This window comes from Pavona decussata, unplaced genomic scaffold, assembly GCF_977016875.1.
Source record: "Pavona decussata unplaced genomic scaffold, jaPavDecu1.1 SCAFFOLD_226, whole genome shotgun sequence".
NCBI lineage: Eukaryota > Metazoa > Cnidaria > Anthozoa > Scleractinia > Agariciidae > Pavona > Pavona decussata.
This window is the reverse complement of record NW_028145631.1, coordinates 403,526-429,040: the sequence shown is the minus strand read 5'-3', so window position 1 is coordinate 429,040 and position 25,515 is coordinate 403,526. Positions and strand designations below refer to the sequence as shown.

Below are 25,515 nucleotides of genomic sequence, written 5' to 3'. Positions count from 1 at the left end.
AACTATGCTTAAAAGGATCGAAGAGAATATCACTGCGAAAACGTGAAGATAAGACAAAAGGTTTAATACATATTAAAAAGATGCCTGGTTCAATATTTTCCTACGCGGTCAATACGATGTTTATCACAGCACGATGAAACAACACAAATATTCGACCACGGGTGTTGAAAGAGCGGCAAAAGGTTGATGACACTTCCAGCGTGATATTGCAACTGATCGTGTAATATTATTGTTCACTGTATAAGCCGAATTGACTGAGAATTATTTTTAACATAATATTCGTCGTATTTTTACGCATGGAAAAATATTATTCGGAGAAGATATCGTGTGAAAGATATCTTCCACCTGCGTCATGCGAATCATCAATTGAATTTAAACATTAGCTTACCATTATCAGATGAATCTTGGCTTATATATATTCTATTTTTCGCGAGAAATTCATCTCAGTTGGAACTTGCTATGTATTAAACTTAACATTCGCGAAAAGTCTCATTTCTGTTCATATTATCCTCTTGAAAGCAATCCTTGCTAAACGTCTAAACATAATTATTGTTGTTTCCCGTCCGTATGCAAATGTAGAGCTTTCGTATTGTTTTTCTGGCGCGTTTTGTCGACATCTCTCTTTTATTATTTCTGATTTGCTGTGGTAGCTGAACTCTTTTCAAGCACTATCACTGATTTGTCAACTTAGTGAGAAAAGAAAAAAAGATAAACCTTCCGTGTCGAAAGCGAGTTTGGTAGACAGTTTCAGCTGTCTTTGTTAATGGCGTCAGATAAATACGATTACACACTGCGCTCGCGCAAGCAGGGAACTAATTAAACGAAAACGTCTTTTGCAGATAAAACATCACAAGTAACGCATGAAATTTGAAGGCTTACGTGAACGCTCTGTTTTAGATAACCTCATAAGCAAGACATGTGAAATGCACATTTTGTCAGCACTCCTGTTGTGTCCGATTAGATTCATATCGCGTTTCGGATCCGAGCTATTTTTATCTCGAACTCGATTGAACTAGAATCAAAAGCTGTTCATTAAGAATATTTAGAGATACCTAATTCCACAAAGCCAAGAACGTAAACAGCGTGTTTTGTGGAAGCACGACCCAAGGCTGTTGCCTAAGAAAAAATTTCAAGGAGCCCACTAGGCCAAAAGTCGAGAGGTTAAGAGCCCAACATGTAAAGTGTTAGATGCTGAAGCAAAACGCTTAGGCGGCTAGAACACTGATTTTCTTGGGTGCCTCAGGCTACCGGGCTCCTAGCTGTTAGGCTTCAGCGTTGGTTGGTACGTCGCAACCAAGATGTGGTTAATCCAAGTAGACGACAGGTTGTCCCATTATTTTTTTAAAGATAGTAAAGCAAACGAAACATGCCATAGCGCACGAAAATTGACACCTGCGAGGAAACGCAATTTTCGCGCGCGTCCGCGTGTTTCGCTTACCTTACTACTATTCCTGTGAAAATGTAGGACTCGTAATCTCAGTTTCCAATGCGAGTTAAGCATTTGATAAACATTGCAGCCAACTGTCAACGTTTCCAAAGAAAAGCCAAGACATCAAATGAAATAAAAATTAAATTTACTCAAGTTGTTGTTTCTAGTTCACTACATGTAATTTATACCCATAATTTACCCATTAATTAACTGTAACACAACCTTGAACAAGAGTTGCATTCATCCCTATCCTGGTGATGGATACCCATACTACTTTTTGGTCTTGTCACGCAAACTCGTCACCATTGGGCCATTTCCTCCGAAGTGCTTTGAATCTCATTATGACAGTGCTTTTCATATGAAAATTATTTTGTTTTCATCTAAATGAAAACTAATTTTCATATAAAAACTTTGCGCTTAGCCTCGCCTTCATAGTGAGTCTCAAAGCAACTCGGAAACGGCCTTTTGAAATAGTGGTACACACCAGTCTGTTTCTTGAAACACTGACGTCAGAACAACAACTGACTTCCGGTCTTCATTCGTAATCTTCCGTGGTTCAGATCCACAAGCCTTCCTAAGTTAAGATACATGTTTCTCAACAATAACCTATTGTTAGTCTAACAATAGGCTTTTATCAGGTAACAATACCTAGGACGGCTTCGAGAATCTGGGGGCCCCAGGACGTCAACTAGCCTGAGTATCAGGCCTTCCTAAGGGGAAGGGGGAGGGGCTTCCTCTCCCCCCCCCCCCACCCCAGAAAAGCCTGATACTCAGGCTAGTCATCAACAGGCCATTTGCAACAGTTCGTCACGTGACCTCCTTTTCGAAAACACAACGATTCAGCCAGTTTGAACAAAACTAAGCAATCTTCCTAAGAGATGATTGTAGTTCAAAAGGTTTACATTACCGGTAGGTTGACTAAGTTGGGATCGCAAAATTTACATTTACCCAAAAGTGACTAAGATGAGGTCTATAATTGGCCACATAATAGACTATAATTGGGTAGGGGTCCTGGGAGGCCAGTGGCACATACCCAGCAAAAACACGGCTTCCACCATGCTTCAGTGGTCTCCTGGGTCAATTTTGCGATGCGAACAAAGTCGCAGGATGGTTGCTATGTGACGTCACACTGGTTGCAAAAATAAGAAAACAATAGAGTTGTCCCTTCCCTCTGTCATGAAATATTATTGCAAACAAAGCAATGTTGCAACAATAATTATATTCTATGCATCTAAGTTGTACACACTTTGCTGACTTGTCCCCAGTCGTCTTCATCTTTATACAGGGCGCACGAAGCAGGGAGAGATGGGTACCGACAAAGGGAGCGCAAGGTGCAACCCCTGCTGCCTCACACTTCCCTTTGCCGCGCGCTGTATGAAGACAACTGGGGACGAGTCAGCATTTTGCGATTCAAACTCTATTCATGCTCGGTTAGTGTCACCGTAATTAATGTGTGGGGCTGTGTGGTAATTTAGTCCTTCTAATTTCTTGCAATTGTTGATAACTGCATTCAATTGTTTCAATGAGTTTCTTACTGACCAATTCCGGGTTGCTGTCAACATGTTCGCTCTTCAAATAGCTTTCAAGATCTTGCCTTAGTCGCTTTGACAACCTGATTACCACTCCCTCTGTCAGAGACTGCCTCTCTTGTGCCAAACTTTCTTCTGTATTTTTTTGTATTTTTGCAAGTTGTTCAATGTTTTGTTTAAGTTTAGTATCATAATCCTGTTCAATTCCTTTCCAAATGTAGTATCGTACCTCGTGTAGCAAATTCACGATTATTTCGTCGTCGTTTACGTTTGATTTAATCCAAAGAAACTTGCTGTCTTCAATTTTCGGCCGCAATTTTGTCACAAAGCTTTTTGCATACGGTGTGCCATTCAAATCTTCGTTGAGTTTGTTAAGACATTTTAACGTTTCATTTTTCGTTGCGTCGCTTATGTTGAAGATTAAGTGATCAACGTTTAAAGTTAATGGCGTCCTTGTAGCATAAGACTGGTTCTCGACTCCAAACCGAAAATACTTCACATAAGGAACCTCTTGCTCTAGTTCCCGGCTATTATCTTGAATCGTCGGCCGATTACTTCTAAAATTCTTGAGACATTTCATAACGGTTTCGTTCCGAGTCCCTTGGAAAAAGGGTAATGTTAGCTGCCCCAACTCAGACACGACTCTTCCCAAACGGCCTTTTAGAAACTGATCTGGTACTTCACCAAAAAAACACAAGGACCAGTACTGATTCAGTTGTATAAAAATCGAATCCAGGTCAAGGCGAAGTTTCTGCAGCTCGGGGCTGTCGAAGTGCTGAACATCATCAATCATGTATCTCAAAACATCAAGGCCTCTAAAATTGCGAAAAATTCGAATTTGCTTGAGTGAATCTTGAAGCTTCTGTATCCTTTGTAGGACACCGTTGCTTGTCAGACGAATGTACTCCATGTTGATTATTTTCGAGAACTGGCGCCATTCTCGAAACTCCTGTTTTCTTTGTTCCTTGTCATATTGCAACTGTTTCGTTGTTTGATCCTTCTCACGCTGCTTTCGCTCTCTCCAATTCAGGTAAATGGTTCCAACTACGAAAACAAGGATCTGAAAACTTAAACTCATAACGTAATAAAGGAAGGTGACAAAATCCTTGTAATCTGTCGCGAAGTCCATTGCCCTGGCGTCAGCTGGCTTCTAGCCTGCGAACGGGGACGTAGTAATTTTAGTAATTTGGGTTTACTTTGATTTGCTTTATTATACTCCTGCAACTTTCTCAATCAGTCAGAAGTCAAATCAAAACAATTTGCGAGTTGCCCACAGGTGTTTTCCCGCGCTTGGTGCGGGTCATATGCCACTACTTCGAGTTCTGATTGGTTCATTGTCTTGTTTATGTTCAATATGATTGGGTAGAGTGAAAATCGCGCTATCCAAGAAATAACAATGGAGCCGCGTGAATCAATATGGTCACCAGCTCAGCTTCACGTGAAATGACTGTTTAACTTTTTGTGATCTAAACCCCAAAACATTTACATTAAAATTTACATAATAAAGCTCTATGTTATGGCGCTAAATTTTCACCAAAAAAGTGAATGTAACGAATTCTCGTTACATAAAAACCATTGCCATTTATAATAATGATATTAAATAGTTGCATAAAATGGCACATATTTACAATTTAAAACATATTTTTCGCATAAAAATAGTTCATCCTTTCAATAATCTTCAATTGCATTCCATGGATAAAAAAATGTAAAGCTTTGAATTGTTATCTACCAAGACGTCGTCTACCAAGACACAAGTGCAATAAAAAGTTAGTTTACCGGTATAATTAATAACAATAATTACCGACTTTTGCGGGGCAAATAATTTCCTTCATAAATGCCTGTCTGTGCTTCCATGAGAAATGTACCCAGCTTATTACACCAACCAAATCTTCCCTAATCCGGCAAAGAAGTTGGATCGAAGTTTCTCAAGCTGAAAATAGTGTCATCGTTCACTAAAACGTGTCCATCCTGGTAGCAATCTTTCCTTTTCTAACATTTGCAATGTTTATTGCTTTTAGCTTTCATTAAACTGCGAATTTCTTGGCATTACTAACACGGGCATTCCTTCTTACCCGCCAGAGATAATCGAGCGAGAGAACGCGCGAATGCACACGCTTATTGCCTGTTACGTGGTGAGGCAATTTCGCCTCCACGCTTGCGCGTCCTGTATCCACGCGGAAACACCCCAAGGAACACTGGGTAGGCAATTAACGTTGGCGTTTCCCAGCGGAAGGCGATACCGCGCGCGCTCGCGTATTCGCGAAGGAGAAATTAGTTAGTTATAATTTATTTGGCATTAATTAAAGCAAAGTAACCCCAAACGTCAACTGCCAAACACATCCCAAGATTTTCGGAAGCCCTGCCAATTCCAATACTGTTCCGTCTGCATCTCAGTCAGGCGAGAGATGGTGCGCTCAAATGCAAAGATTTCTTCTTCGCCTGTGAATATTGCGCTGGAAATGGCATCGGCCTGCGTAAAAATAAGATGAAAAGAACAAGTTAGAGTCAGTGAACTAAAGGCAAGGAAACATATGAGACGTGGCAAACAAACTATCACATTATATGAATTGTTTGTTTCTTCACTTCACGTCTACGACAGCTAAAACTTACAGCAACGATGATGACGACGATGATGATGATTTTTTTTTTTAACTTGAAAGATTTTATTTAACATTACACTACATACAATAATAGTAATACAGGTTACATACGCTAATAGCAATCCAAAGACTCTACTTACAATTCCGATATTTACCTTGCTAGCCAAAAAAAAAAAAAAGAAGAAAATACAATTATTTACATTACTCACAATACGGGTTACGTAATAGTGACAATACAGTACTCTACATATCACACGGTTTTTACTACCGAATTAGAGGCATGAACTGAAAGGGAGTATTGCTTTCCATTTCGCATTATGAATATCTATGGCGTTATTTTGCTTAGCTATTAAAAACTCTAACTGATAGCATTTTTAAGTTTCGTCTTAAGAAGTGAAAGGGAAGGTTTTATATTAAGATGTCGGCTTTGATAAAGAACTTGTTTACCCAGTAATATAATATGGTTGAGTAACGGCATATCTTTTCTAAAGAATCCAAACATTATATTAGTGCTTGTTAAAACATCCGTGATTGTAGTAAAGAAGCTCTTCAACCATTTAGCTACAGAAAGCCAAAAAAAAAAAAAATGCTTGATGTTGGACAGTGCGGTAAAAATAGATGCTCCAGGGATTCGTCTGATACTTGACAAAAGGTACACGCAAGTGAATTTACAATGCCCATTATGTGGAGGGCTTTGTTTGCATAAAGAATTCTGCTTACACCTGAAATTCTCTCAATTTAGAGTCTAGCGTAGCACTTCTAGGGAGACGATTTTTTTATTGACCCTTACAATACGTACAAATAATACTTACAATACACTAGAATACAACGAAAGAAAAAATAAGAATACAATTACATTCACCACTATGGCTTAATTTGCTTATTTCCGTTATATCTTACAAAGTACAAAGAAAAGTAATAGACAGCTCTAGGTTACAAACTTTTTGTCAATTAAAGGTTTCCATTTATTGTAATAATTAACGCTCGTTTGAATTAGTCCTGGGAGAAGATAAATATCCTTCCAAGGTAGATCGTGTGTCGGAAATAATTGTTCATATTTAGATTTTGAAACCGGGGGCTTCTCAATTTTCCTAATGAGATCCCAATATACCTCTTTAGAGGAGATGGGAAAAAGACTGGAAAAGTATTATCGTGGCATTCATTATTTCTTGGCGGGTTATTTGGCATGCCCTTTAAAAGGGTCTTCCATTCTAATGGGATAGCGTCAAAGTTACTCATAAGGACAAAGTACTCCGCACCTGTTAAGTTTTTGTTTTGTAATGTGCTCCATGATTTCAGTTTACCTTCATCAGACAATATGTCACGCACAGTGAGGAAACCTTTCTTGAGAACCTTACTCCTGAACAAAGGTTTTCCATTTATACAAATAAACTTATTGTTCCAAATAATTTCTTTTAGCATGTCAGGTAAGGTGACAGTTGGTGATTTTTTGTAATCTGCCCACTCGCTTAAGCATTCCTTATAAAATTTAGGAAGTGTCTTTGGCAGGGAACGTACATCGTAGTTGCATTTAATTAGAAAGGAGCCACCGAAATCAGCAAGATAGCTATCAAGAAATATTTTCCATGTGCTATTCTGGCTGTCCAGGTATTTCTTCATGAACACAATTCTTTGAGTCTAATGAGGATTAATCCCTTTATTTTATCTTTACCGGAATTCCAAATGAAGTTATAAAGAACCGAGTTTACTTGCTTGACAATATCTTTAGTAAGTGATATTAGTGAGGCGCGGAACATAAATTTAGGGATTACGAAGGTCTTGATAATTTGAATTCTACCGATCAATGTTAAGTTTCTCCATGCATGATGATGATGATGATGATGATGATGATGAGGAGGAGGAGGAGGAGGAGGAGGAGGAGGACCACGACGACGAAATGAATGAACAAACTGAATGAATAGCATTTACTTATACACGATAATAATGATACCAGAGCTGATGATGTCGTGCGTCAATACAACAGGACAACACAAAATAGATAAAAGCCTACCTATCAGATCAGAGCTCGTACACATTTTTGTACGCAAAATTCAAGACTTTTTCAAGACTTTTTCCAAACCATTATTAATTTTTCCAGACTTGAGGTTATGAGTCAAATCACAAACAAGATGTTAATGTCAGGGGGTAGAGTAGAGAGAGTTTTCATGATTCTGCGATTGAAAATTTTGGCTAAATTAGCTAACAAAGATTTCACCTAGCAAATGAGCACATGTTTCAGCTTCGAAAAACTCCAGATTTGTTCCGTTTTTTACAGACTGTTCGTCATTTCCCATACTTTTTCCAGGTCAAGAAAATTAGTTTGCAGATTTCCATACTTTGTCAACAATATTAGACACTGTACGAACCCTGACCTATTTACAAGTGAATCTCTACCTAAAAAAAGTCTTAAAACCAACTACTTTCTTTTAGATGAAGTTTAACATTTGATGATGATGGTGACGATGATACTTTATCATGACAAACGCAGTGCTTTCCATATTGAATTCCATATCCTCAACACATCAAATCTCCAAGGAATCCCTTCCCCACCCTCCTACTTCCCTAGGGAAAGAACAGTTGATCTTTTCCCTATTCACTATAAAAGATAAGAAAAGTTCTCACCGCTGATAAGTCGAGATCATCCATGAGTTTTGTTTTGAATTTATCGTCACGGTGGTCATCGGTGTGGCGTTAAAAAGATCCCCTACTGGAGTGAAACGTTACTGAACGTTACTCTCATAAAGACACTCAGCTGTAGTGTGAACATCAAATCAAAGGAATGTGCATGGTCGCGGCCCAAAGCCAACGTAAAATGCAGCACCATTGTTAGCCTGAGTATCAGGCTTTTAGGAAGGACTGATACTCAGGTTAGCATACAAAATTTGCTGTTAAATGCTTTCCTCCAAGGTAAGGGAAGGTTCATGATTTATGCAGAGGAGGGATTATTTTGAGGTGGTCATGATTTCTATAAAGCAGTAAGTTTCTGGGGCAGCTATTGAAAATTTCCTCAAAAGTAGAACAAGGTATGGGGTGTGGGAAGGGGGGGGGGGGGGGGGGAAGCTTACAAAAAAGATTCTTTTTATTTCAATGAGACCTGCAATCTGGCTCTATTTTATGTTTTCATTATCAGTTTTTATGTCACTTGACGAATCTGCAGTAAACAAAATTTCTTTTATATAAAGGTTTAGTATTATATTTTGGAGAATAAAATGTCTTAGTTCAAAAAATGATGAACTAACAATTAAGTTGATACTCGTTCGATCTCTCAGAACTGTGTGTTTAATTCTGTGTTCAAAAGTAGTGATGGCGAAGCCTTAATTATAGCCTCAGGTATGATAGCTGTACAATTTTGTGATTCACCTGTTGAATGCAAAACTTGAATGAAGCACTCTGTAGTCCACTTTTAGTGCTGTACCTTTTCTTTGCTGGTGATTAAGTGCAAGTTCACAGTCGCTATCATCACTCTCACTAACTGACTCAAACTTTCACTCTCATCTTGCACTGGGTCGATGAAGAGGAGGGTTATTGGATCCTCATGGTCTTTATCAAACCACATCCAGCATTATCTTTATTAAACCACTGCACAATAACTGTCCATACACTATATAATTAACAATGGCCACAATTGATTTTCAAATGTAGCACGTGTAAGTATTCCTTGCATGGAAGTATTAGAATGTTCTTTTAGCATAAACCAAACAGCCATTTTTGAATGTGCCTTACAAGATAAAACCTGACTGCAATCTCTAAAATCATGCAGTGAATATCAGCTGTATCCTTTTATTCTTTTAGTAAAGGATTTTTGAAAATATAACTTACAAAAATATAATATACAATGCAAATGTCCTAAATGTTGAGAATACATAAATTTGTATTAGTCATTTTAGCTGGGGTTCTTAAGTTGCATAAACAGGGCGGTGGGGAAACTGAGGGAGCTCTTGGTATAATTTTATCTTGGTTTGCAGGATATCTCGTGGGGAGGGGCAGAGGTATGGGAAAAAATAAAAGAAAAAAACATCATGCCCCCCCCCCCCCCCCCCCTCCATCAACATTGTGTTGATTTCTTTAAACTATTGATAGCAAATATGATTGAAGCTACTTATCAGAAAGCTCAGACTGTGCAGTGGTTTGTTATCTACAGTAGGAAACAGATGCTACAATTTGCCCCAGTCACAACTTAAACATTAACCAGTTGCACAACAGTCCTCAGGTTGTCGCTCGGCCATTTTGTTTAATTTCCTTCATACCAGCATAAGAATTTTTGCATACAAATTATACAATTACATCTTACATTTTGCATGAGTTTTACTGAAGCAAGTGTTTTTAAAATGCACAGAGTTGAAACAGTTGTATAGGTCTGATAAAATGGTAATAGCATATATTTTTTTATTGGGATATGAATCCACTGATCTTATATAAGTCCTAATATAATTAGAAACGTGATTACCGGTATGATGTTCTAGTAAAAGAAGAATGTTACCATTTCAACTATTTATGATGGAACAAAGTCGCAGGATGGTTGCTATGTGACGCCACACTGGTTGTGAAAATAAGGAAACAATAGAGTTGTCCCTTTCCTCTGTCATGAAGGGTGAGTTCGATTGGGAAATCCGGATCTAGATTTTCAAAATCTAAATCCAGATTTCCCAATCGAACGCGAAATCCGATAACGGATTTCACCTCCGAGAAATCTGTTCTCAGGGTGGACTTCAATTAAGAAATCCAAATCCGGATTTTTTGGATTTCCTTTTTTGTCGTTCGATTGGGAAATCCGAAAAAAGATTTGCTAACCTATTCTCGTAAACAGCGGACTATCTCGTGCTAATTATGCGTACGCATTGGCGCGGAACGGGAAAACTGTCTCAGAACACACAATGTGGAAGATCAGGTGAGTTCTATCTTTTCAACACTCTCTCTACTCATCCGAAAATGACATCGAAAACAATCTGGACTATAACTTGGTACCACCACTTTGAAATATCCAATGATTCTTACTCGATTTAAGGGAAACCTACCCTTTCCAAGCACAGCAAGCAGCAGAGCATCATCTGACTCAGTTACTATTACCCATTTCCTGCACTTCTTGTTCAATCATGCTGTCAAACAATTCTTCAAAAAGACAAACCGTCGACATGGCCATCAGTGCCCCCTGTTCATCCGCCATTTCGAGTGCGCCAATGCGTACGCATAATTAACACAAGATGGTCCGCTGTTCATGAGAACAGTTTAGCAAATCCTTTTTCGGATTTCCCAATCGAACGACAAAAAGGGAAATCCAAAAAATCCGGATTTAGATTTCTTAATTGAAATCCACCCTGAGAACAGATTTCTCAGGGGTGAAATCCGTTTTCGGATTTCGCGTTCCAGGGTCCGAAATTAACTTTTTTAGGCAGGCGCCAAGTGGCGACTGAAATTTTTTTTTTCAGTCGCCATATGGAAAAATATGGTCGCCAAAAAACAGAAGAAAAGTGTCAATAAAATTTTTCCTTCACCGTGAACACAAACCAAAATTTTTGGTTGCCAGATGGAAAATTCTGGTCGCCAATTTTTCTTTTAAGAATCAGAATGAAGAGAACGCGTTTGCGTTTGGGGCCCCAATGGCGATTTATACACCTACCACGGAAAAACCATGACGAATGAATCGAATGCCGGCTATATACGCAGTTTCATAAGACTGCTAAATGTTTTAAGTCAACTTTATACCTTCTCTTGTCTCTACCTTTTGGAGAAGAAATGTACCCGATTTAAAAAACTGCCGCTTGGTTCTTTGCTCCATGTTCAAAACCGTAAACGATCTTTCCTTTCGTGTTCTGTCAAGATGATCGACGGATCGCCATGTTGTTCACACCAGGCCACAACCGTGCAGCATTTCTCGTTCAAAAAACATGGCAGCGAAGCTTCGCACTGCCCGAGCTGTGAAGCGTTGTGATAGATTTATAATAACAGGATAATCGGTTTTATACTTCAAAAGCAGTGGAAAGATAAAAAGTAAGTGACCAATTGGCGGGCGGCTTTGAATTTTATTTTTATCGATTTGGCTGAAAATCAGAGTTATTGTTTGTATAATGATCGTGGCATGAAAAAGTTAATCGCCCGCTGGCGACTAGTTGTGAAATTCTGGTCGCCAGTGCAAAATTTTAAGTCGCATTGGCGACCAGGAAAGCGCAATTTCGGACCCTGCGTTCGATTGGGAAATCTGGATTTAGATTTTCAAAATCCGGATTTCCCAATCGAACGCACCCGAAATATTATTGTAAACAAAGCAATGTTGCAATAATTATATTCTATGCATCTAATGATCTAAGTTGTACACACCCGTTTTTCTTGAGTAATGTCAAGGGGCAGGATTCCATTTGGTAAGATTTCCGCACACCCCATGATACATTAATAATGAACAGTATAAATTTTGCGACTCAAATTCTATTCATGCACGTTCCTTTGTTCCTTGTGTAAGAGGTTAGTATCACCGTGATGCATTTTCTTTCCATTCTTGCATTTCTTGATATTCACGTTCAATTAATTCAATGAGGAGCCTACTGACCAATTCCGGGTCGCTGATAACACGTTCCCTTTTTAAATAGCGTTCAAGTTGCAAGAGACGTTGCTGAGACCAGCAAATTACTGCTTTCGGCGTTAATTGGCTCCCTTCCTGTGTCAATTTACTTACTTCCTTTAGTTGTTCAATGTTGTGTTTTAGTTCATCACTATCATAGTCCTCTTCAATTCCTTTCCAAATGTAGTATCGTACCTCGTGTAGCAAATTCACGATGATTTCTTCGTCGTTTACGTTTGCTTTAATCCAACGAAAGCTGCTCTCTCCAATTTTCGGCCGCAATTTTGTTACAAAGCTTTTTGCATACGGTATGTCATCCAAATCGTTGTTGAGTTTCCTAAGAAATTTTAATGTTTTCTTCTTGTTATTAGTTTCGTCGGTCATGTCGAAGATTGTAAAGTCATCAACGTTTAAAGTTAATGGCGTCTTTGCAGCATAATATGACTGGTTCTTCTCTTCAAATCGAAAGTATTTCACGTAAGGAACCTCTTGCTCTAGTCCCCGGCTATTATCTTGAATCGTCGGCCGATTGCTCCTAAACTTCCTTAGACATTCCGTGACGGTTTTGTTCCGATTCCCTTGGAAAAAGGGTAATGTTAGCTGCCCCAACTCAGACACGACTCTTCCCAACTGTCCATTTACAAACTGACTTGGTACTTCACCCAAAGAACACAAAGACCAGCAGTGATTCAGGCGTATAAAGATTGAATCCAGGTCAAGGCGAAGTTTCCGAAGCTCGGGGCTGTCGAAGTGCTCAACATGCTCATCAATCATCATGTATCTCAAAACATCAAGGCCTCCAAAATTGCGAAAAATTCGAATTTGCTTGAGTGAATCTAGAACCTTTTGTACCCTTTGTAAGACACCGTTGCTTTTCAGGCGAATGTACTCCATGTTGATTATTTCCGAGAACTGGCGCCATTCTCGCAACTCCTGTTTTCTTTGTTCCTTGTCACGTTGCAACTGTTTCTCTGCTTGATCCTTCTCATGCTGCTTTCGCTCTCCTGATTTCAGGTAAATGTACACCCATACGAAAACAATGAGCTGCAAAAGTAAACTCAAAACGTAATAAATGAAAGTGAAAAAATCCTTGTAGTCTGTCGCGAAGTCCATTGCCCTAGCGTCAGTACACACTGACTACAGCAATCTCGTACCCAGAGTCCTCAGGCTTTTTGGTCAGCGGGGCGGCGCCAGGAGAGACTCTGGGATAATGGAAAAATATCATTTTTTTGATTGGTCGTCTGCATAACAATGGAGGACCAACAGGAAGTCCGTTGGTCATTTGCGGAAGTTAACCAAACCGGAAACCCCTCCCACCAACTTTCCTTGTTTTGGAGGGAGATTTGAAATGTCAAACTCGGAGTTTTGTAATTTTTATGTGTGTGTCACGGTTACTTTATTTAATTTTTTTCACACCAAAAATTAGAAACACTCCAATTCAAAGACGGGTTTCGAATTATAAAAGTGAAACAATTTCTAGCCGGCTAAACATCAGCCGTTTTATCGTAAGGAGTTTGCAACTACTGTCATACGACGGTAAATCACGGCAAAATGCAAACAGCTTAAACTGATTACTGTCGCTGTTGTGAAAAATTTATTTTCGGAAAATATCATTATATCGGTCAGTTTGGGAGAAAAAGCGGTAGGAGAACGAATTGGTGAAGCCGTTCGCAAGTATGATGAAACGTAATAGAGAGGACATTGGTGTCGTCAACGTTCTGAATAATTCGAACATGTTATTTACTAGCGAAGGTTATCATGGAAAAATAGAGAAGTTCTTTAACATCTATAAACCTTGTTGTGGATAAAAATTTGGAGATGACGGATCTGTTGTGGAGTGGAATCCATCTCAGGTTGCCGTTTCGATTAATTCCCTTTCGGTTTTGCCACAAGGGAAACGCTGAAGACATCTCCACGATGATCAAACGCGCGCCGCACACGAGAGCAAAAGTTCCACTTTTTCAGTCACGGCCCTTTGCCAAAGAAAAAAATTCAGAAAAAATTCCCCCTTTCAGGCGGAGGTAATGGTGTGTTGAACATTTTTCTTAAATTTTGGGAGATTTTGTTTTGAGAAATTTTGTCAGATTTTTTCTCACTGTTCCATATTCCATGCAAAATAAGAACAATTAATTATTTGTCCTAAAAAGTGTATAAGGCCGTGGTTTTAGGTTACCTTCAGATGAAAGTTTAATCTCAAATGTAATAGTACATACAGATTTGAAGTTTACTTTTACAGTATAGGCAGTTGAGAATAAAGACTTGTTGCCTGTTACTTACAACCATCTTCTCTGCAAGAAAGTCAACACACTATGACAGTGAAGAGCGACCCATCTTAACCAGTCAAAAAACAGGTGTAGATAATACTGAAGCCTCAACCTGGACTTCGAAATGCAGAAGTACCTTAAAATCTTTACATTTATTTATTTCCCACACGTACACAGACAAACAAATAAAAGAAAAAAAAACTCAAGTAGTGGAGAGGATCAGGCTCAATAAAAGATACCATGAGGCTTATGAATATTAAGCCTCCCCAATCTTAAAAATATACAAAAGTTATTACATAATATATTGCTTGGAGTTTTTTTTAATAACTAAACAAATAATGTACACTGAGTTTAAAATAAGGATGGCAAAAATTTGAAGGTAATGATAGTTCAATTGTACTCTGTTAATGTACTGTACATTAATATGTAAGTAAAAACAATCTAACTTTTTTAAAATATTATTTTTCCCTTCATCTGACAAAACATGCAAATACTCCATTGAAGAAGTATGAGACAAGGAAACTGTGGGTTCCCTTGTAGACAAGTGTGCAAACATTCCTAAAGTACCAGTTGTTGAAAAAAAAAATAGATGAGTGGTGGTGTGACTTTCTGTGCTATATGTTATGAGGAAGAACACCGAGTCTTCCCTTGAAGGGTTCAATTGGGACGCTATTATATTGAGGAGATACAAGAGAAGGCCCCTGCTCGATTTCATTCTACTGCAAGTGTACCCGTTGTACATAAACATGGAAGCCAAGTACCCCAAGCTTGTGTGGCATATGACCTGCATATAATGCTTGCACAGCCTTGTGCAGAAAGTGACCACTTTCATCATAATGATATCCTTATCAAACACTCCACTTGTAATTGGCAAATTTACTGACAAAGTTATTTTGGCAGTGGATGGATTTTACTGAATAATTTGGTGAAAACAACCCCGTCTATCCTTTCTTAATGTAATATTCATTCATGTAATTATTATCATAATTTGCTAGTAAACATTAGCAAGAAATTTGTGGTAGCCAGCAGGTTTAAGCACAAAAATTATAGTTCTCAGTGAATCCTACCGTTTATTGTTATTTTCCACTGATAATCAAACAAAAGAAAAACTTTCAGACACTACAATACTAGCTTGCAAAAAAACTGCATTCAATATTTATTAAAGAATGACAAGTCTATAAAATATATATGTTAAACATTCCAAGGATTCCAATGGGTCCTTTACTCCCTTCCCCTTCCCTGTTAGGGGGTAACTAATAAAATTATGTGTAACCATTATTTCATCAAGTGTGATTATAGATGAAACATGAAGTTTTACAGTCAATGCTTGTTAGACCCTCCCCCCCCCCCCCAAAAAAAAAAAAGGAAAAAAAAGAATTGCTATTCATTCTATCTTATGGGTTAAAGAAACATCACTAGCCTTATCGTTTATTCTGCTAACCAGCTAAAAAGAATTTGAAACATCTTTTTAGATATAGTTTTGTAACTGATGGTATGACAAATTTATATAATTTTTGGCCTAATAGACAATCAGAGCCCAGGAAGGGCTTGAAATAAGAGTCACGTTTGACAATTTTCAGTTTTAGTTCTTAGCTAACATTATTGTCAAGGGACCACAAATTCCCACAAGCGCTGGATAATTTACACAGTTCAGCAGAGGTCTCACAACACTGTGCCAATCATTCAGGATATTGGGGAGTTTGACAATAGTAATCATCTGTCATGTCAAAGCAAGAGCTGCAAGATCAGAGAAAAGATTATATTATACAAATCATTCAGCAGAGTTTTGGTTGAGTATAATACTTCCCTTGCCTGAAGTCAATTAAACGTGTGATACCAAATCACATCACCATCCAGTACTCAAAAGAAATGGCAAATCCTTCAGAAATTATCATTTTACCAGTAATGTGCCCTAATCAATCAGAATACATTAGGTAATGTGTGTCAGTATCTGACTCAGCTCTTAGTTAAAGTGTGCACTCCACAACCAGATGAAGTCAGACCCCACCAAAATTATTTCAATTTATAATAATAAACACAATTTCCCCAATGTTTTGACCCCTTTCCTGTGCTTACTACACTGCACCCAAAATTATAAGAGAACTCACAAATTAAACCTCAACACAACTCACTATCCTTATTTTCAAAGCCTGTTGGCACAATTATCCAATCTCTGTTATGACTGTTATACTACTTCATTTTTTTTCTAGATGTATTATTAGTATACCTGGGAGCAACTCTACCGCGGCTAGAAGAGGAATGTTTATTCAGAAAGAAAAACTTCAAAGCTGCTCTTGAATTCATGGCATGTATTAAATATGCTGATGTTGAAATTGTACTAGCTTGCATTCGGACACATATGATAAAATTAACAATTTTTGAGACAAAAAAACTTAATTTACAGCAGTAAATATTACTAATATTAAGAGGTGATTTAAATTATTGTCAAATGGTAACATGTATGTGTTCATTGAATCCCATTTGGACGTAAACTGTTAAGGGAAGGGGAGAAGGTAATTCGAACATAAATTCAATGCACAGTCAGCTGCTCAGTTCTGTGAGAGGAAAAGTGATGGTTCCTTTTTATTTGTAAGTATAAACAGTAATAAAGAAATATGTTACTTGTCTGTTGTAGCAACGTCGAATCAAGCCCACCTTTCGCTCGCTCTTACATGAAAAAAAAATCCAGTTGCTTTGATCCGCTCTTACGGGAAAAAAATCCAGCTACTTTTGATCGCGTGTAAGAATCAATTTTGGCTTTCTCGAATACTTTCAAGGCCCGATAAAACCTTCAGTAACACGGCTGCCATTTTGGGGCATTTGACTTCCGTTTTAATCTTAAGCATGCGCATTAAGACCGGAATCCCACGTTTTCTGGGATAAGAAATTCCATTATCCCAGAGTCTCTCCTGGCGCCGCCCCGCTGACCAAAAAGCCTGAGGACTCTGGGTACGAGATTGTGACTACAGTTTCAGAGCGGAAAAACGTTCTGCGCAATTTTTCTGCGCATATCCGTTCGCGGGCGCAAGTAAACTGAAAACGCTGCCGTTCGACTCCTCCGCGGTTGACCAAAAAGCCTGAGGACTCTGGGTACGAGATTGCCGCGATAACATCGGCCTAAGGGAGGTGACGTCATCGGGTGATTCTTCGGAGCAGCCACGATCCGAGATCCGATTATACCGGAAATTGACCTGCATTCACTCTCTTTAGTAGCAATGGCGGACGACGTCGGTGAAATAAAGACTTCGAACGTTTGGTAAGGATTCGTTATGGTAAAATATTTCTACTTTTGTTTCGCAGTGTCTGAACACTGATCTCAAGGATTTTATGCTCGATTTGTGGAAGAAACGTGGAACCATGAAAACAGTCAAGATTTGCTCAGGTAACATCGACCCACGGGAGGTTAACATCGACCTAAAGGAGGTTAACATCGGCCTACGGGAGGTTAACATCGACCTAAGGGAGGTACGTTTTATAGCACCACGTTTGTATCGTATGTATTATACTGGCACAATCGTACACATGGAAAGCTTATTTGCAAGCATTAAAACTTACAATCTTGCAGGGGCTTTTCTAATCGTTGACCTGAGTGTCATTTCATTTATTACCAACTCATAACATCCACCTACAGGAGGTTAACATCTTCCTAAGGGAGGTAGAGTGCCTACAGTGTACGTTTTATAGTTTATGTTTTATAATAGTCAATTCATACCCATATAAGCTTACACTCTAGCAGGGAAACTTGGGATCATAAGGAGCTTTTCTATCATTGACTTGAATTTCATAATTTTCATTTTTACCATTTTTACCTACAGGAGGTAGACATCTACCTAAGGGAGGTTATGGTATTATAATAAGGAAGGATGGACTTGAAGAAAGCTTGCGAATCTTAAGGGGCTTTTGCACTTCGTGTACATGCCCTTTTAGAATAAATTTATTTATAAAAATTTATTATTATTATTATTATTATTATTATTATTATTTTCATTATTTTTATTATTATTATTATTATTATTATAATTATTTGAAAAGCCTTTTAATCTTACTAGAATGAGAATAATGAGAGTTTTCTCATTTTTTTATTTACACTCATAACATGGAATATAATATATTATTATCAAATATTAGTTTGTAGCCAACAAAGACCTACGCTGGGCCATTTATATTCATCTAATGAAACACTTTTACAGCCATAAAGATTTGCTGTGAGAGGTGTTATGGGTTTAAATAGAAAAATTGCAGGTGCATTAAAATAGCATAATAGCTATTATGATGATTAAAGGCAATTGTTCTCTTGTTGTTGTTGTCATTTTTTCTTGGTTGACCCCATCAACCTCTAATTTCCACATTGAATTTTGCTAGAAGTGACTGTTTATGACTGTTGAAATGATAGATCATTTTTAAAAATATAACCCTTAATATGTCAGAATTTATTTTAATTTAATTTGTGATCTGACTTACAAGAGGTTTGACTGTTTGACTGCTTCATTTTTTATTTGCCATTAACCAAAAAATACAACATAAATACATTAAAGATGATACACAATATTCCTACTAAACTATTTACAAGATGAAATGTGTTAAAGGCTAGGAAGCCTATATAGAAGCTTGGGGCTTATTAACTATCGGCTTCCTGGAACTATAGGATAAACCATAAAAGTTAATGGTACTGAATGAAAATTCCAATTAAATTTTTTTTAAAAGAAGAAAAAAAAAAAGAAGAAAGAAAGAAAAAAAAAAGAAAAGGTGTGTAGCTCAGCAAGGAGTCAATTTAACCAAGAAAGAAGGAATTTTCTAAGTCTTTTGCCCAACAAACTGATACTTTCACTGTTTTGAATTTCACGACTAAGCGAGTTGAAAAACGTAGGACCTTGAAACCGAATTGAGAATTTTGGAAGATTAGTTCGACAATAAGGTATATAGAAAAGGTTGGAATTTCTTGTATTATAAGAATGTATCTGGCTTGCAAGAGTAAACATGTCACGAAAATAATTTGGAAGTAAGCTTCTTTTAAAAAGATACATAAATTTACCTATTTGGTATAAATAAATGTCAGAGAATTTTAAAAATCTCCTGTTCTTTAAAAAGAACACCAGTATGAGCATCAAAAGAAACTTTATATAGTATTCTGATTATCTTCTTCTGCAGAACAATAATCCAATTTAAATTAGACTGATATGTTGATCCCCACACAGAAACAATAAATTAAGTAAGGGTAAACTAGACTATAGTACAAGGAGCGTAAGGAGGTTTTGGGAAGGCAAAAACTAGACTTATAAAATTAATTATACCTATTGATTTTGATATTTTTCTAGAAACACTAAGAATGTGAGGCTTCCATGACAAATGCTCATCGAGGATAATACCTAAAAATACTGTCTCTTGCACACGTTCAATAGCATTGTTGTCAATTGAATAGATATATCAAGTGTTTTCCTCCTTTGGGGTGGACTAAAAACCATAAAATTTGATTTTTTAAAGTTAATGGACAGCTTGTTTGCTCGACACCATTGAGTTAATTTAAGCATTTCAGAATTCAAGATTCCAGGACGCAAGTTAAAATCTTTGTGGGAGAAAAATATGTTTGTATCATCTGCAAAAAGAATAAAATCCACGACCTTTGACACATTACACAGATCATTTATAAAGAGTAGAAAGAGTAGGGGACCTAGTATAGAACCCTGAGTCACCCCGCACTTAATTTTGCTAGACTCCGACCTGACACCATTAAATTCCACATATTGTTGTCTATTACTTAGATAGCTTTCGAACCCTCTAAGTGAAGTGCCACGAACACCATAATGCTCTAATTTTAAAATCAAAATGTTATGATCAATGGTGTCAAAGGCCTTGGACAAGTCTATAAAAATACCAACTGTGCATTCCTTATTGTCAATGGCAGAAGAGATTTTGTCTTATAAAAGAGCAAGAACATAAGCGCTAGCGGTGGAGTGATGCTTGGGAAAACCATACTGATTGTCAGAGAGAATGTTATGATTGTTTAAGAAACCTTAAAAGACGATTGAACATTACTCTCTCATTGCTTACTACAGTACATTAACAATATTGGTTTTATTTTATTTCTTTTCAGAATGCAATACTTAAACTGCACAGACCGCTGAAGAAACAGCTACTTCAAAGACACCTATGACTCATTAATTCCAAAAAAGACATTGTGTACTCAATTCATAGGCATAGAAGCTTACTCTTTAGCGGGGAAACTTGGGATCATAAGGAGCTTTTTTATCATTGACTTGAATTTCATTTTATTTTTACCAAGTGATAACAATTCCACCTACGTATACAGAAGGCAAACATCTACCTGAGGGAGGTTATGATGTTTATAGCACCATGCAAGTATGTATTATAATAGGGAAGAATTGACTTGAAGAAAGCTTATGAATCTTAAGGGGCTTTTGTACTTTGTGCACAAGGCCCTCAAATTTGGAATGACAACCCTCTTGATTTAGGTAATTCGCTTACTATCTCGAATTGTAGACAAAAACTTAGAGATTACTTCCAATGAAATTGTGAATTCATGTCCTTTTGAACTCTCGTATACACGGCTTAGCTTAATTTAATATTTTATTTGTAATTTATTTAATTTTTTTCATTTGAGTTATTATTATTATTATTATTATTATTAACATTAATATTTATCTATTTATTTATTTGTAAACTGTAAAGTAATTGCACCATTTTCACCAATCTCCTGTATGAATTGTGCCATATAAGCCCCCGGCTTCGTCATCTCAATATCGATTTGTTACTTATTACCATGCACTCTCTTGTACTATTATTATGAATAAAGAGCATTATATATTATATTGTCTCAGTTGTTCAATAATTATTGTTTTCAAACAGAAGAAAAAAAAAGAGAAAAGTCCAAATTCTCCCATGCCAAAGGTACATTGTAAATTCAGTTCAATTTCTCTACCCCAGCCAAATTCAATTCCCTTCTTCCCAGGCATGGTACATGGTCAAATGCCATGTGGGGGGGGGGGGGGGGGGGGGAGGGGGGAACAAGGAATTTATTTTTTGTTCAAATTTGACTTGTTCTCCAACTCATGACAAAGTTCCACCCGTATTTAGAAGCATAGAGCTTACTTCATAACAAATGACACGTCATGAGCTTAAAACATGAAAATGAAAACATTTAGAGGTGGTCATTTGGATCTTTTGAAAAGCACACTTAAAGGTTCATGGCATGGCTTTATTTCATTTTGACCTTCACTTGAGGTACAGATTTGTTGACTTACAAAATAATAGGTCTTTATGTCATATCTTTTGACTCAATAGCCATAAAGGTTAGCAACCATAACTGTAATTGAATATGGATATTTGAAAGATGCATTTCAATATCAGGATTAAGTAGAAGAAAGACCCTCAGTTATTTTTTGGGATTTCTTTTCACAACTGCTTAAGGACGGTGCCTACTAATAGCAAAGTATTTTTGCACTGTTTATCACTATGCAGGAAATTAAGCAGATCTTGGTAGTGGGTATTGAAATCCAAAAAGGAAATTGGGGGTAACCACACATTTTTTAGAGATAACTAAGCAACAATTATTCTAAAAAGCAGCAAAATACAAAGCAATGTATGGTGCTTTTTTCCAAATTGAAGCTTTCTTATCTCTGAAAAATGCATGGTTTCCCCCCCCCCCCCCCCCCCCCCGTTATCTTCTTTTTGGATACCAAAATCACTTGCTAAGTTCTGCTTTCTCCGCATAGTTTTAAAGTCCGCAAAAATATCCCTGTAGGCACCACCCATAGGTAACCCGAGCATCTCCAGATGCGCAGAACGTCTGCGCAGTAACAATACTAAGCACCGTCCTTAAGTTGTAGAAAGGACTAAGAATCTTTCTTCCAATTAAACATTACTAAAAAATGTTGGTCATTTTGTATCTTTGCACTCTAAGTGGTACATATATACCAATCTACACAATTTCCTGCCAGAGAGGAACAAAATTATGACCATTTGTATCCAATCCATCATTATATAGGAGATCCTCCATCAATTAACCCTACAAACTTGAATGACAAATTTTACATAATTTTGCCACATGACGAGAGGTCAAGCTTGACAATAACAGTTCAACAGCATCTGTTGTGCACAAGGTCTTTTGAGGAATCAATGAGTCATAGGTGTCTTTGAAGTAGCAGTTTCTTCAGTGGTCTGCACAGTTTAAGTATTGCATTCTGAAAAGAAATAAAATAAAACCAATATTGTATTGTTACTGTAGTAAGCAGTCAAACAGTCAAACCTCTTGTAAGTGATCACAAATTAAATTGAAATAAATTCTGACATATTAAGGGTTATATTTTTAAAAATGATCTATCATTTCAACAGTCATAAACAGTCACTTCTAGCAAAATTTAATGTGGGAATTAGAGGTTGATGGGGTCAACCAAGAAAAAATGACAACAACAACAACAAGAAAACAATTGCCTTTAATCATCATAACCGGCTATTATGCTATTTTAATGCACCTGCAATTTTTCTATTTAAACCCATAACACCTCTCACAGCAAATCTTTATGGCTGTGAAAGTGTTTCATTAGATGAATATAAATGGCCCAGCGTAGGTCAGTGTGTTGCCAAAAAATAATATTGATAATAATATATTTTATTAAAAACTGGATCATTATATAATGCAATTCGAGCGATTTGATTGACTTAGCGGCCATGGTATTGGAGCCATTATACCACGCCCGAGAAAAAGAGACCATTAAATTGTCTTCTAATTGTTACATGCAAAGTGGAGTCTGCAAAATCTAGCAATATTTTGTGATTGTTTTTAATAAAACAATTATTCCACTCACGCTTGTTGGATATGAGATGATTATAGCCAACTTGGCGCTACAATATCCAACAAGCGCTCGTGGAATAATAATTATTCTTAATAATTATTGTTAAATATTCCATGTTATGAGTGTAAATAAAAAAATGAGAAAACTCTCATTAATCTCATTCTAGTGAGATTAAAAGGCTTTTCAAATAATAATAATAATAATAATAATAATAATAATAATAATAATAATAATAATAATAATTCTTTATACATAAATTTTTTCTAAAACGGCATGTACACGAAATGCAAAAGCCCCTTAAGATTCGTACGCTTTTTTCAAGTCAATCGTTCCTTATTATAATACCTACTTGCATGGTGCTATAAAAATCATAACCTCCCGTAGGTAGATGTTTACCTCCTGTATGTGGATGTTATGAGTTGGTAATAAATGAAATGACACTCAGGTCAACGATTAGAAAAGCCCCTGCAAGATTGTAAGTTTTAATGCTTGCAAATAAGCTTTCCATGTGTACGATTGTGCCAGTATAATACATACGATACAAACGTGGTGCTATAAAACGTACCTCCCTTAGGTCGATGTTAACCTCCCGTAGGCCGATGTTAACCTCCTTTAGGTCGATGTTAACCTCCCGTGGGTCGATGTTACCTGAGCAAATCTTGACTGTTTTCATGGTTCCACGTTTCTTCCACAAATCGAGCATAAAATCCTTGAGATCAGTGTTCAGACGCCGAGAAACGAAAGTAGAAAGAACTCTGTATTCTACCATGACGAATCCTAACAAACGTTCGAAGTCTTTATTTCACCGACGTCGTCCGCCATTACTACTAAAAGAGAGTGAATGCAGGTCAATTTCCGGTATAATCGGATCTCGGATCGTGGCTGCTCCGAAGAATCACCCGATGACGTCACCTCCCTTAGGCTGATGTTATCTGATGTTATCTTTTCTCCCACTCAGAGTCGACCTCGCGTACCCAGATCCCCCACGGTAATTTCGAAATTTCCGAACCGACTGAGATCTGGGTACGAGATTAACTTGCTCCCTGCTCACATGCCACTACTTCGAGTATAGACTGTTCACAGTCCCCTATTTTTCCGTGTGATCGTCGAGATCGAGCGGGTCTTACCGTTAATGGCGGCCATCTTGATTTTTAGATGTACCGAGGGGGCGGGCGTCGGGAATTATAGCTCTAGGGGGTGGGGGGCAAGAAAAATTTTTCTCGCCTCCTCCCAAACCGTCCCCTGCCCCCTACGTAGACTTGATACTCTTCCCCAGGTTAGACTCGGTACGACTGAAAGTCAAGATGGCCACCATTAACGGTAAGACGCGCTCGATCTCGACGATCACACGGAAAAATAGGGGACTGTGAACAGTCTACTTCGAGTACTGATTGGTTCATTGTCTAGTTTACGGAAAACCGGGAGGCCTACAAAATTTTTATCTTCATTCAAGGAAAAATTACCTAAAAATATGTCTTTTCACAATTTCTTAGCTCGATGTTGTACTTCCGTTTGAAACTAAAACAGTTTCAATTTCCGAGTTTTCATCGTGCGTGACATCAGGAGGACGGCCGTGAGAGAGCTCTTCCTTGTCTTAAAAATGACTCATCGGGTGATTTTCAGCATTCTAAAGGACAAATATTTACCTAAACATTCGAAAATTCACAAGGAAAAACAAACCTCTTTTCTGGCAAAAGTGAACTCCAGATGTTTTTTCCTATTTCCGGCCGCCATGTTTGTGCCCCTCAGAGGGGCACCAACATGGCGTCTCCATACTAAGCTCTTTAAATTTGTGTGAAACATTTTGTCAAATAACTTGAGTACGGAATACGGCACGGACCTGACCCTTCGACAGATTCCTTATTTACTTATCATCAATAACATGTCATGTCATTCGGAATGGTTTCGATTTTTGTTTTCAATGGCGTGACAAAAATCGAAAGTGAAAACCGGCAATAACAATGGAGTTTACGTTCCTCTTGCGTGAATCAATATAATCATTTGACATCAGCTCAGCTTCACGTGAAATGACCGTTTTATTTTTTGTGATCTATACCCCCATTACAATCCTCATATTGTAATAACATTTACACTAAAATTTACATAATAAAAGCTCTATGTTATGGGGCTAAATTTTCACCAAAAAAGTGAATGTAACGAATCCCCGTTACACAAAACCAATCGCCATTTAAAAAAATGATGTTAAATAGTTGCATAAAATGGTATATATTTACAATTTAAACCACACTTTTCGCATAAAAATAATTCATTCTTTCAATAATCTTCAACTGCATTCCATGGATAAAAAAATGTAAAGCTTTGTGATCCAC

The 25,515-nt window shown here is 37.4% G+C and overlaps 4 protein-coding genes and 2 long non-coding RNA genes across 7 annotated transcripts in view; 1 reads left to right on the top strand and 5 right to left on the bottom strand.

Annotated features, from left to right (window-relative positions):
• Positions 1-2,220: 2,220 nt before the first annotated feature.
• On the bottom strand, positions 2,221-25,515 carry LOC146458880 (uncharacterized). The gene is made up of 2 exons (XM_085090211.1): positions 25,218-25,515; positions 2,221-4,405 (listed from the first exon to the last, which is right to left on the bottom strand). The coding sequence occupies exon 2, from the start codon at positions 4,085-4,087 to the stop codon at positions 2,876-2,878; it is 1,212 nt and encodes a 403-aa protein (XP_084946337.1). The 5' UTR covers positions 4,088-4,405; positions 25,218-25,515; the 3' UTR covers positions 2,221-2,875.
• The window catches only part of LOC146458879 (AFG1-like ATPase), a 42,490-nt gene continuing 21,366 nt past the window's right edge, over positions 4,392-25,515 (bottom strand). The window contains exon 15 of the mRNA XM_085090209.1: positions 4,392-4,851. The gene's annotated coding sequence lies outside the window, so the exon portion shown is untranslated. The remainder of the gene's footprint in view (positions 4,852-25,515) is intronic.
• On the bottom strand, positions 4,983-8,411 carry LOC146458884 (AFG1-like ATPase). 2 transcript variants are annotated; one of them, XR_014858101.1, is made up of 3 exons: positions 8,181-8,411; positions 5,162-5,428; positions 4,983-5,128 (listed from the first exon to the last, which is right to left on the bottom strand). XR_014858101.1 is itself a non-coding variant. In XM_085090221.1 (2 exons), exons 1-2 carry the CDS (start codon positions 8,202-8,204, stop codon positions 5,282-5,284), a joined length of 171 nt encoding a protein of 56 aa, XP_084946347.1. In that variant the 5' UTR covers positions 8,205-8,402; the 3' UTR covers positions 4,983-5,281. The 2 variants fall into 2 exon arrangements, 1 of the variants encoding a protein (XP_084946347.1); XM_085090221.1 differs by having other exon boundaries at positions 4,983-5,428; positions 8,181-8,402.
• On the bottom strand, positions 11,738-13,247 carry LOC146458883 (uncharacterized). Its single transcript, XM_085090231.1, has one exon. It carries the CDS (start codon positions 13,222-13,224, stop codon positions 12,022-12,024), a length of 1,203 nt encoding a protein of 400 aa, XP_084946357.1. The 5' UTR covers positions 13,225-13,247; the 3' UTR covers positions 11,738-12,021.
• On the top strand, positions 17,487-22,028 carry LOC146458882 (uncharacterized). Its single transcript, XR_014858102.1, has 2 exons — positions 17,487-17,840; positions 20,467-22,028. It is a non-coding gene; the product is annotated as an uncharacterized LOC146458882 (long non-coding RNA).
• LOC146458881 (uncharacterized) lies at positions 22,495-24,111 on the bottom strand. The gene is made up of 2 exons (XR_014858111.1): positions 23,751-24,111; positions 22,495-22,573 (listed from the first exon to the last, which is right to left on the bottom strand). It is a non-coding gene; the product is annotated as an uncharacterized LOC146458881 (long non-coding RNA).